This window comes from Rhipicephalus microplus, chromosome 6, assembly GCF_043290135.1.
Source record: "Rhipicephalus microplus isolate Deutch F79 chromosome 6, USDA_Rmic, whole genome shotgun sequence".
Classification (NCBI taxonomy): Eukaryota; Metazoa; Arthropoda; class Arachnida; order Ixodida; family Ixodidae; genus Rhipicephalus; species Rhipicephalus microplus.
Window position 1 is genome coordinate 113902934 of NC_134705.1, and position 13474 is coordinate 113916407.

The 13474-nt window shown below is 44.2% G+C and overlaps 1 protein-coding gene across 1 annotated transcript; it reads right to left on the minus strand.

The window, feature by feature from the left end:
* Positions 1-5850: 5850 nt before the first annotated feature.
* On the minus strand, positions 5851-13017 carry LOC119167401 (uncharacterized). The gene is made up of 4 exons (XM_075866457.1): positions 12830-13017; positions 11979-12067; positions 7558-7608; positions 5851-6681 (listed from the first exon to the last, which is right to left on the minus strand). Exons 1-4 carry the CDS (start codon positions 12891-12893, stop codon positions 6469-6471), a joined length of 417 nt encoding a protein of 138 aa, XP_075722572.1. The 5' UTR covers positions 12894-13017; the 3' UTR covers positions 5851-6468.
* Positions 13018-13474: the final 457 nt, after the last annotated feature.

Genomic DNA, 13474 nt, shown 5'->3' on the forward strand with positions numbered 1-13474 from the left:
GTAGGATGATAGCAAAAAAAAAAAGACTAAAATGTGGTGACTTCTTTAATGTATAAAAATGTTGTACAATGACATAATTTACCGTTTGAGGCGTGCGTATATCGATGAAGGAAGGTGACTGTGGTATATTTAGCAAAGCGTACTAAATGACATTAAACACATGAACGAATGTTGTGCGAACAGATGTATGTTGAACAGTCATATATGTTTTATGTAACCATTTATTAACATTTGCATAATGATGCAAGCAACAACACGAGTGTTAGCAACACCAGGCGCGGTAAGCTGATATGTAGCGCTTGTGTTCTCAAAGATGGTAGCCCCGAACACTGCTACATAAATCTACCAAAGTGTATGGCGCTTAACTACAATTGACGTTAACTGGTCGTGACGGTTGCATCATAGGAGTGCATCTGTAATTTTCAGAAAATTATATAGTTAGCATTGAAAGTGCAATTGACATGGTGCCTGAGTGTTGTCTATTTCCTCAGTAGTGTCGAGACCTGGTGTGGCTCTGTGGTAAAAGATTTGATTGCCACGCAGAATGTTTGGTCTTCATTCCTGCTGGGGCCTTGGTATTCATTCAAAGCATTCATAGGGTCAACATTGACTTTTTTCAGGATGTTGTCGTGTAAAAATTACCAATAATATTTCTTGCCGTTCTTGGGTAGACGAACAGTCATTCACCTGAGGCACATAACCACACACTGCCAAAGTTCTTTCTCTCTCTCTCTCTCTCTCTCTCTCTCTAACTTTTATTCCCCTTACCCTCTCCCCAGTGCAACGTAGCTTACCGGGCTCAGCCATGGTTAACGTCCCTGCCTTTCTTTCGTTCTTATTTTCTCCCTCCCTCTCTGTCTGCCAGATGTGTGCCACACATCTAGAAGAAAAGGTTTGACGACATACACGATGGGATTGCAGCCTTATTCATGACCTGACGGAAAATCATATTCGTCAAGCCATCTTACCTTTCCATACTAATTTGGCTTACCCAAAGCTAAGGAAGTGATCACGAGAGCAATCAGACTTAGGCGGCTAGATAGATACATAGATAGACCATTGAAGTCAATTTTTTCTTGTTAGTCTATTGAACACTCTACGGTGGAAAATTTTTTGTTATGAGCGTGGTGTAACTAAGCACTTTATGTCTCTTTTTATTTAATAAAAATTTTTTTTCGGCGTTGTATGTGCAGGCCAAGTTGTTTGTGTTGTATGTGCAGGCTCCTATTTTAAAACAATTAGAGCATCTTGTGAGAATATTCCACTTCTGTGCATCCACCGTTGCTTATGATCCTATCTGTCCCCCCTCCCCCCACCCACGCATTTTAGAAACCAAGCATGTAACTGGCAGACGACCGTTTTTTCAACAGCAGCTTGCCACAACAACAGCTATAAGAAAAAAAAGACACACACTCCAGTGTTTTTAACAACGACTTCATGTGGCTGCCAGCAAACTACGGTAGAGTGCCCACCATGTCCGCTTCACACACAGCTGCCTTCTTAGAGTATCTGGAGAGTCTTAGTGCTGCACGCTCAGTTCATTTCTACTTATCACTGTTTCTCTTTTTTCAGAATACTTAATTTATGAAATCAATGTCTCATAACAATTCACTTCTGAAAGCTCTATTGTCACATGCATTGACCTGCAAGTGAAGGATGTGCTTTAAATTAATTGTGCTTTACATATCTGTCGATAGCAGCAGCAGACGCATTGTCATTTACTGAAAGGCTGACGCATCTTTTTAGGAATAAATTTATTGTTGTCATCTCCTTAAAAACTTCCCAGTGCACCTGAGTAGCACTGGGCTTGGTGAACCACTACGGCGCCGAGCTTTTTCCAGACCTGCCCTTCCTTTACAGCTTGAAAAACTAAGAGAAAGACCATAAGTTGTGCTCCGCTCATTACCATATTACTTTGCTGCTTCACTATTTAATTTTTCAAATGCGAAGCATTTCCTAGCGAACTTCGGCGGCTTTGGGCATATCTATCTATCTAGCTGCGTACGACTATTCGCTCTCCTGGCTGTTTCGATAACGGTATCAATACAGAAACTGGTCCACCATAACACGACTGTATGACTAGCATAAGTGACAGGTTATAACATTAAAACCATCAGATGTATGTCATGAATGTCATGATTTACATCTCATGGTCTTGCTGCTCTTGCGTTGGTTTCGTTCACATGACATATTGCACAAGTGGTATGGTATAACATGACTGCATGGCGAACATAGGCGACAGTCGCTAACGAGGAAATTATGACATGCATGTCATGTAAAACACGACTACCTGCTACGCTCATTGTGCTCCCACGATCGTTTTGCTAGTTTCACATACACCAAACTTGGTATTATGCGCCATCAATGGATGATGAAGGTATATGACTGGTACAAACATTATAAACATTACAAGCATGTCATATGAGAACACGACATCATACCACGCACATGATGCAATCGCCGCTTTTTTGCTAACTTCCCATATAACAAATTTGGCACATATGAGAGGTGAATGGATGACGAAGGTAAATGACACGTCCAAACATGATAACCATGGTATGTATGTCAAGTAAAACATCACTACACGCTACGCTCATAGCGCGCTCGCGGCCATTTCACTAACTCCACATATACCAGGTTTGGTATCACGTGGCGTCAATAGACGATGAAGTTAATTGACATGTTCAAACATAACATACACAACATAGAAGTCATGTTCAGTATAATTTACGTCCGCTTCGTAACGTTCTTTTGATTTTAAGCAACACATCAACCATCCTCATTCACGCTTCACATATCATCGATTCCTACTGTACGTGGGAGCTGCCGATTTTTTTACATTAACTGCCTCATTAGCCTACTTCTCATTTTCTGCATTGACACCTTAACGCCTTAGACCCTGGGTGCATTATCTGTAATTAAACATGTGTGCGTGGAAGTAACCTACGAACTGGGTTCTAATAGGCCTCGCCTACCTTCGATGCATCTTAATTAATTAATGGTTTAGTATGCTTCCAAATTACAGGTGCAAATTCACTCTTGCCTTCTTACTAAATGAGCTCGTAAAAAAACTTCCAACTTCCAACTGAAATTTTATACAACGTACAATATATAGCCCACACCCAAAATATTAACATGCTCATGGTAGAAAAAAGAAATGAAGTGAAAGTGCGCTGAAACAAACTGTAAAAAAACTAAGGCGAAATAGCACATGACAAATAATACAGGTAAGCCAGTTCTTTATCAGATAGGAACATCAAAGGTTTAATTTCAACAGCTTCCTTTAGCTGTTCATGCACCCTCAGTAATAATCCTTGTGCTATCATGAAGGTGAGCTGTAAGAGCTTGTGTTTTCTCTAACAGAGGCAGGCAAGCACATTCTCAATTTACAGTCGGAAACCAAAGAACCATCTTCATCTATGATTTTTGCTTTTTGACTATGTTCCTGCAACTTAAAATTCCGGCATCCGTCTATTTTACCCGCATAACTGTGTCCACAGAACCAAGATATGCTGTTCTCGATGCCTACTGCACATTCAACAAAGTTTTGTAGTGGATAGCTTGGCTATGGATCAAAGGTCTTTCAACAACACTAGTTCTAGCACATAACTGAGGTTGCTTATTCAGTGCATTGATCAAACCGGAAAGTTTCTAAACATATAAGTTACAGGAAAATCTGCAAAAAGTAAAATACAAGAGTAGGGACGTTTCTTTGGGTTCTCATATTTAGAAATACGATTGCCAGCGCCTGTTTAAAAAAAACACAAGTTCCTATGACTCATCCGTATCATGGCCCCCAGAACCTTCCACACTTTTGACTGCAAAGAACTTGGATTCATTGACATGTTCTATGTCACCGCTTATTCTTCCTTTGCATGTGTGGTCTCTGCTTTTATGCTTCATTTCGTTTTTTTTCAGCATAAGCATGTTGTTTTAATCTCGTGTGTAGGCAACACATTTGGGAGTTGTGGAAACTTTCAATTGGATGTAGGCTTTCATTCTCGTCTCGCTTGTGTTGCTGTGTTTAGCGCTGAGCAGTTTGAAGTATAGAATGCCAACTAGTCCACAGCCACATGTTGCTCCACGCGCAGAAACCGAGGGGTGCTAGCCGTACGTTCAAGTTCATATGTTTTTTCATCACTCGTGCAGCCATAGAAGCGAATAGCGAGGCTTGGTTGAGCATGCGGGTGTCACAAGGGCACTTTCTATTGAAAGTGAATATCTGGAACTTGATTGACTCATCTCCGCATCTAACGCAATCGAAGAACTTAGACTGAATAGCCATCGAAATTGCATCGTGTGATGCCTGTACTGTGAAATCAGGGATGATCGGCAGCTTTTAAGAATGATGTAGTGGTTAAATTATCGCGCATTTAACAGCTCAGCTATTACGAGTTCGATGCTACTACAGCTGTAAAATTAAGTATTTGAGGAACAAGCGCAAAAACCAGAGGAAGTTGCCGAACGGCCGAACGGCCGCAATACTACAAGCGCGCGCAGCAAAACTGGTAGCACGTACGGACTACCACAATGTCACCACCGCAGACACAAGAGAAATAAATATCACGGATGTCAAAGAGCACTGAAACAGGTTGATGAGTCCTAGACATTGTGGTCTTCACACGAAAGTTCAGGTGAACCAGGAAGGTCGGCGAACGACAAAATTCAGTGGTTCCAGACGCGAACACAATTTAACTATTCGCGTTCACAAAGCACACTGCAAACAAGCACAATCACAGTGTCCTAGCTGACCACCTAGCTGACCACAACACGCAAAAATACGCCCGATATGCTTTCATCAAATGAAAGGCTTCCACAGGTTGTATGAACCGGCGCTTTAAACTTTGACGAAAAGCCGAAATGTTCCACAGATCCGCCCAGATCCAAGCCAAGTTGGGTGAAAATAGCGTTTTCGTTATTTTTATCGGGTGAGAATAGCGTTGCGGTTAGTCTCACCATGTCGCAGTAGTGGTGGCCGGGAACGATGGGTAGTAGATGAATTTGTCTAATCTTTGTACTTCTGGCTCTGCGTGTGTTCGTGAGGCTTGCAGCTGCTTTCTCACGAAACAAAAAAATCAACAAGTTTCCAGTGGTTGCACCTAACCTTCTTATTTTTTAGGCTTACCTTTCCAAATCAAGTCATTATGTTCGAAGGGGTTCCTTCTATCTTTCAAAACAAAACCGAAACACAGCAATAAACGAAGCCACAAGTGCGATTCGCTGCCCGCAAGTACGAAGACTAGGCAAATCCGTGTACTACCCATTCCCTTAGTCACTAAATGATCACAGCGCCGGAGTCCTCTTTAGTTAATTTCGGAAAACTATATGCGCCGATTATTCAATATTTTTTCATTTGCATATAAATCAAATTGTCGCTGGCGGACAACGCTGATTTTTCGCTCACAACCAAGGACGCTGTTGCGCACTGCCTAGGGTTAGCCTTGTATATAGACACGCGTGCACTTAGGAGCAGCCACTGCGCCGTGTTTGCCCTGTGTGGCGCGAGCCTGCAGTGCGAGGGAAGGAAGTTTCATGCTTCTACGGGCTGGCCCACAGCCAGGTTGGAAAATTTGTTTCTGGCGATGGAGTGAGGACATTCTTCCATGGTCTTGTGACAGGCCAAAGTCAGACTCTAACCTGTCCGCGCGGACGAAAAACCTAACATCAGCCAAGGCGGCCACGTGACCTATTAAGAGCTCCACTGTTCTGCATGGCTCAGCTAAACTTCATCTGTTTTTTTTTCTTCATTCAAATCAACACTTGCACCTTTGAATTTTTCATGAAGACCCGAACCCATACTTGCGGTAGCACTATTGCGTTACCACATCGAGAGATACAGACAACACCCGATGGCTGAAAGTCACCTGCACATGCCTTTATTGAATGTCACACAGGCAAAACTTAAATCAAACTTTCAGTTAAAAGTACATGAAAAGAACAAATCTGGAACGGTTGTTTTAGTTTTACCTACTTCCTGTTACAAGTGTATTTTAGTTGCTTAAATTTTGTACTTTTGATATGTTTCCTGTCATACTGTATTTCACCTAAGTGTCTCCGTATGTCCATGTTTCTATATATATAATATCTGCTACCACACGTGGTATCATTTTCCCTATGTGTAGTGCAATGAACACAGGACACAGAACAAGTAAACGGGATAAGACACTCGTATAAGCTGCACTACACCCAACACTGAATCACTAAATCACCCAGGCTCACAACTCAGCAGTGATATCATTCGCTGTTTCCCTGTCTTATCACTCCAGACTTTCCTTATTATGTCGCTCAGAACGAGTGTCGCTGCTTTGGGTTAAGACTAGAACTTGGAATTTGATTGTTACAATTAGCGAAATAAAAAATACTAAAAATTTTGGGTCCTTCTGTTTCGCAAGCACTGGTTTTTGCGTTTTTAAAAAGTTTATTCTGCTGTTTGAACAAGCCTTCATTTACTAGCGTTCGCATTATCTGCTAATTTTCATAGCATAGTTTGGTGCAGCTAGTGTCGCAGGGCATCTTCAGGCTTGTCCTGTTAAAGTTGTTCATTAAACAACTCCCCGTGCAGCTTGCGTAGCAGCTGTCATAGCACACTGCCCTAATGGCAGCCATGTTCGTTCCTTTCGGCGCGCATGCGCAGAATCCATTCTTGCAGGCCCCCATGGAGAAATATGGACACTGGGCGTTCTGTGGAATTGTAAAAAGCAAAATCACTCAACAAAATTATCTCTACAGGTGTTCGTGTATTGATCTGAAATACTGTAGGCATAATGAATATAGCCTTGCACAAACTGTCAAGGCCTTGCTGTTGGTGTTTTATTCAGTTAAAATGGTAGTTGTGATAGTTAGGGTGGTGATAAAGGGTACATTAGGCAGTATAAGATACATCAACGATGGCATTGGTAACATTGGAAATCGCAGTAGCAGTGAGTGCAGTTGCGAGGACTTCACGCTTCCTGTGAAATTAGCCCAAATAACAATGATTATAGCTCTCTGGGTTTTACGTCTACAAACTTTACCCTAGGGTGGCATAGAGTGCTGGGCCCAGAAAACTAAATCCCTATGTTTCCTCAGAAAGTGGGAGAAGTCCCCAGTGCTCAACGTAACGCTTAGTTTGCACACTAAACATTTAATCTGTATTTGATGTAAATATAAGCCGCACAGACGACGACAACAACAACAACAGCAGCAGCAAAAACAATATCAACAACAACAACAACTTGTAAATATTCTTTGTAATTCGATACCTTTGAAATAACTTTTTAGGTTGTGTAGGAACGCAGTGTTAGGAGGGACGGCGTATTGGTAAGACATTGAAGGTCATGTGCGGGAGCGTGTAAAAAGCTGTGTGATTGATTGCGTAGCCACGAAGGTGTTTTCGTGAATATGAGTATCGCAAACGCCAAAGCTTCATGAAAATTGCTCGACAATGATTAGAAGAACGATTTTCAATTTCCTTGATGTGTCTAAACATGCAGTTTGACGTTACTTGAACCGGGAAACAGACACATCTCTCATGCAAAAATGGGCGTTAGGAAAGCAGTTTTCTTTTGGCTTTCTTACATAGCAGAGATTCCCGTCTGATGAAGGACTATCCGAGCAGCCAACGTTCCTCTGAAAACAAACAAACAATCCAAGAGGAAATCTGTTTAAAGCGATGCAAGACAAAACCTCGCCGAAACATAAATTGAAAAGTAATGAGATCCTGACGTGCCAAAATAAGGACATGAATATAAGAAACTACGTCATCGGACATTCACTATAATTTTAGCCGTCTTGGTATCTTCAATGACCATTGGGGGGAGGAAGCAACAAAAGGGAGAAGGCAGGGAGGTTAACCAGAAAGACATCCGGTTGGCTACCCTACACAGGGGGATTAGAGAAGGGGACAAGAAAGACGAAAAAGAGGGAAGAGAGGGAAAAGAAAAAAGGGTGGGGGAGAGACTGACAGTCATTTCACTGCAACGCGTAGAACTCTACTGCATGTTAGAGGCGTTCACACAAGCCTGTCTTTCTGAAGAAACACAGCAGGGCTTTTACTGCCTTGTGGGCTGTCGAGGCATGTGAACGTTGCTGTAATAGCACTTGCACAGAAAGAGGCCGATCATCCAGATGCCGCAGTGCGTTGGGAAGTACCTGTATATCTGAGGAAAATCGAGGACAATGGCACAGCAGGTGTTCGATATTTTCGTCGGTGCCGCAAACATCGCACGTCGCACTGTCAGTAATTCCGATTAACGTGGTATAAGCTTTCGTGAAAGCAACTCCCCGCCCAAGGCGATAGAGAAGCGAAGCTGCACGTCGATGTAGGCCGGGTGGATGCCGGAGTTGTAGTGAAGGGTCGAGGTCGTGCAGACTTGTACGTCGTATGCTTGATGTGTTCCACTCAGTCAGTGTGAGACTGCGGGCCAGTTGACGAATCTGCCTCGCCGAATCCACTCTTGAAAGCGGAATCGGAACGCTTTTCGCTTCTTTATGTCACGTGCGAGCAGCATGATCTGCAGAATCATTGCCGCCTATACCACAATGCCCAGGTAACCACTGAAAGACGATGTCGTGCCCTTTTTGTATTAAAAGGTGATGAAGTTGCACGGTTTGGTAGGTCAACTGGTCGTGGCATCCGCGTCGCAGAACTGATATCAGGCACTGTAACGCTGGTTTTGAGTCAGAAAACACAGCCCATTTACCTGGTCTTTTTTCTGAATTGATGAGTTCCAGTGCATTGCGCAGAGCCTCGAGTTCTGCCGTTGTTGACGTTGTCACGTGTGAGGTCTTAAAACACCGAGTTACCCCTTGCGATGGTATAACCACTGCTCCACCTGAACTAGACGGCGTAGTAGAGCCATCCGTGTAAATGTGCACGTCGTTACTGTAGTTGTGTTCCAGTAGGAATTGACTCAGTATTTTCTGGGCATGTGTCGGTAAGTCCGATTTTCTCCTTATTCCTGGAATCATTGAGTGAACTCGCGGCCGGCTAATGCTCCAAGGAGGAAGCAGTGGCTTTGATGCAGGTGCGTACATCTCAGTAAACGATGAACGATGCTTGTAGACAGTAGTGCCGTATGTCGTGCGGAGCCTTTCAGTAGCTAGGCTCGCCAGGTGATGAGAAGGGGTTCTGGCAATATGCCTGAGGTGCATGCTACTGTCTCGGTAATAATATGCGTCTTTATCGAGTGCTTTTGAGCGATGGCAATGGTTTCAGCCGTTGAAGCACTGCGGGGTAATCCAAGGCATATCTTAAGTGCTCGGGCTTGAATGCTCTGAACTGCGCGCAGGCTGGTCTCGCCGGTGTTAGCTATTGCAGGTAAGCTGTACCGTAAGAATCCGATAAACAGCACTCTGTACAGTTGTAGCATGGATGGTATGGGTACTCCCCAATTTTTTCCTGAAAGGAATTTGAACATGTGGCATGATGCGATCAGCCGCTTCTTCACATAGTTCACGTGTGGAGTCCACGACAGGTTTCTGTCTATTATGACTCCCAAGAACCTGTGGCTTCTGCTGAACGATATGTATTCTTTATTAATCGATATGCTGTAAGCAGACATTGGTTTCTGCGTGAACGCTACCACTGCACATTTCACGCAGGACACCTCGAGGCCTTGTTTACGAAGGTAGCATGATGTCGTTGAAGCAGCCTTCTGGAGGCGGGCGCGAAGCTGAGGCCTTGTCACACCTGATGTCCAAATGCAGATGTCATCAGCGTAGACAGAAAGTTCTACTGTGCTAGGTAGCTGCTCGACTAGACCAATTTAGAGTTAGGTTGAAAAGTGTAGGGCTTAGCACTCCTCCCTGAGGAACTCCTCGGCTGCTGTAATAATCAGGTGTTGGGCCATTTCATGTCATCACGTAAAATGATCTCAGCTGTAAGTAGGTGTACACCCACATATATATCTTGCCACCATGACCTACTGTTTCCGAAGCACTAAGGATGGCTTCATGGGTGACATTGTTGTAAGCCCCCTTAACGTCTAGAAACAGGGTGGCACACAGTCTCTCACAGGCTTTCTGGTGTTGAATATATGTCACTAGATCAACAACGTTGTCAATTGACGAATGGCCGCACCTGAATCCGGTCAAGGATACTGGATAGATTTCGTAGTGCTCTAAATACCACTCCATTCGTGTTAGATCGATTCGTTCCATCGTTTTTCTCACACAACTGGCAAGCGCGATAGGATGGTATGAGGCAATATCCAAAGCAGATTCACCAGCCTTTAGAAGTGGAATGAGGCGACTTGACTTTCATGCTGGGTGAACCGTACGAGTCTGCCAGGAGTCGTTGTATAGGCGTAAGAGTGCTTTCCGAGCGTCGTCTCCAAGATTACAAAGGGCACGATAGGTATTGCCGTCAGGTCCAGGTGCTGAAGAACGTCTGCACAGTGCCAGTGCCGCCTCTAACTCATCCACAGAGAAATGGCATTCTAGACGGGGATCACGTGAGGGTGGTGGGTTGTCAAATGTTTCCATTCTTGATACTGTGAAATCGGAATCACTGGCAATTCTTCAACACAAAAATTCGGCGACGTCAATCTCTCTGCATTGAAGGTGAAGTGCCAGAGATGTAAACGGGTGTCGCTGACCCAAGGTTGTGCTAAGACCCCGGACAGTTCGCCATATCAGTGATAGGAACTTTCGTGGATCCAACGACTCGCAAAAGGATGTCCAACGTCGCCTAGCCAGTTTATTTATGTGCCGCTGCCTTTTCTTTTGAGTGCGTCTAGCAAGCCTCAAATCATTCATGCACTTTTTTCGTCGGCACCTTCGTTATGCACGACAGCCTATTGCGCGAAGTTTCTCAAGCTCGATGTGGAAATCGGTGCGCTTGTGACTAGTCAACAGTGAATGCGTGGTATTCCGCAGGACATCCTTTATCGAGTCCTCTAGGTGATATGATGAGCCGTCGGTACAGCAGTCTTCTATTAACATTTGGAATTTTGGCCAGTCGATGTATTTGAGGCCTCTTGAGGAGTTTGAGCTGGTGAAACCTTCTATACACAGGTAAGTTGGTATATCGTTGCTGCCCCGCGTCTCCAGATCCGAAAACCAGTGCACTTTCCTGGTAAGTGAGCGAGAAACCAATGTAAGGTCCAGGCAGCTGCTATCGGCGGATCCGCGTAAATATGTAGGGCTTCCATCGTTACAAACGCAGAGCTCGTACTCCGAGGCTAAGGACACCAATTTTCTTCCTCTAGAGTTGACCCTGGAGCCTCTCCATAGAAAATGGTGGGAATTGAAGTCGCCAGTGATCACCTATTGCCTTGGAGTCAATGTCAGAATACCGCGTAAGCGCTCGCAGTCAAGACGGCTTGATGGAGATAAGTAAGCTCCGATAATTGTGAAAGCAACCTTACCTTCTTCACAGTACGGCACACATACTGATTCCTTTCATCAGGCGAGACTCTGTGGTGAACGTAAATAAGGTCATGGCGCATGAATACAATAACTTTGCTGCAGTCCCTGTGAGTGGAGGACATAAAGCACTCATATCCTGACAGCTTGATTGAAGCAGACAGGATGGGTTCACAAATCCCGATAATGGGGAAGCGGTGTACAAATACAAACTGTCTAAAGTCAGACATGCGAGACTTCAGTCCTCTGGTGTTCCACTGAAAGACAGATGCATTCTTGACTTCCGCTCGAAATGATGGTGCCTCGCTGGCCATGGTTTAAACTTAGAGCTGTAAGCACCGGACTCAGGGTGTCCAGCGCATGCAGTGTGGTCTGCGCAGCCGAAGTTCAATGACCATTGGCGCAGAAATATAAGTATAGGGCCGTTCGTACGGTAAGTCACCATCAAGATTTTTATCAACGAAAGTTGATGCTCAAGGCGATATCGCTCTAAATAATAGCATTCAAGTTAAGCACACAGTAGCCAATAAACCTCGTTGTGCGGTAACCTTGGATAATCAGTGATTCCACTCTAAAAATACATGTGCCAACTCAATTGTCATCTATATGTAAAAACACTTTCGAAAACTCACCTTAACTCTTAGAAGTAGTGCGGCTGGTGAAAGCAAATGTTCGTTCTGATTTGTGTTGTTTTGGAGGGTCACGGCGGCCGCTCCCGGTGCTGAAAAATGAGCGTATAGTTCACCGGCGCAACAAAACAACTGCAGCAGTGTTAGTGACACGGTACGCAAACATCAAAATAGATGACTGACCATCCTTACAACAATATAACAGCTAGCGCAAATTCAAATGTGTCCAAATGTAGACAAGGCATGACATAATGCAACTGTGTGCAGAACCCGCCGATTTATTGACTGTGTGGTCACCGCAACGCATGGTCGCAAACATCTTACTGTTCACGGCGTATTACCAGTTAAGGATTAGCTGACAAGAGAAACAATTTAGGCTGAAAACATTCTTTAGATGGGTTAGCACGCCGTCCGTGAACTTATCTAACAAGGGGATTCCGTTTCTAAGAAGTGGAATGCTGTACACACACTGTGTGGTGCTGCGCAATGTACAAAAGTTGTGTGCTCAAACAAATAGCCATTTCTTAGTAGTTGTCGCTCTGTGTCGTGGTCTCTTCCTTTAGCCCTTGTTTTGTTGGCGCAATTTAACACTGAACGTAGTCTAGTTAAGCTGCCTACCTTTTTTATATTATTTTTTCCTCTCTTAACACTTTGGGTCACAAACCAACATGCCCAACATGCCCAAACCAACATGCCCAACAACATGCCACTACGGCGTCTCTCATAGTCATATGGTGGTGTTGGGACGCTAAACCCGACATACCCATCTATCTCGTTTTCAAGCCTTTCTGAGCTTACATTGAGTCGGTGATTGACCGACGGAAATTTGGAACAATGCGAAAATTCCAACTTACCGAGAACCGCGATTGCCATGATTGTCGTTAGGGATAACAACGTCTCCTTTGCATGCAATGACATGCTGCTTTCTGGTTCGTACTGGGGCAGATTACTGCGCACTTTGTGTCTCTTTTTTCTCGGTCCAAGTAATGCGTACTTTACGCCTAGCGCAAGCTTTTTCGCGCAGTTTTTGATACTAGCATACGAATGCGTGTTATATAAGCATTTCGGGATTCCTGCAGTCAGATCGAGAAAGTAGGTTGTTCGTAACAAAGTCTGTGGCTGTGTTTGTTTGTTTGATTTTTTTTGCCGACAAGCTGACGCAACGAAATACGACTAGGGGCGGGCAGGGGGTAAGAAGGCAGAGAGTCGGTGGGACATCTACACAGTTACTCAGAGTTCAGAAGCAGGGAGCCAGATCAGCTGTATATTGCAAAGCGGAAGTGCCGGCCTGGCGTATGCTTTAGTTCTCTGCCCCAGATATTTATTCAAGCCAATCCTGCCACACGTACTCGAAGAGTGAGTGAGATATGGGCCTGATCTCTGTTCCGGGAATCAGCGTTTTAGGAAGTGGGTCATATGGTTCTTTACTGACGATGTTATTCCCTTGCAGTGCATTTAACGTAGTTTGGCGTGATCTTTTTTCGCATTCAGGGGCACGT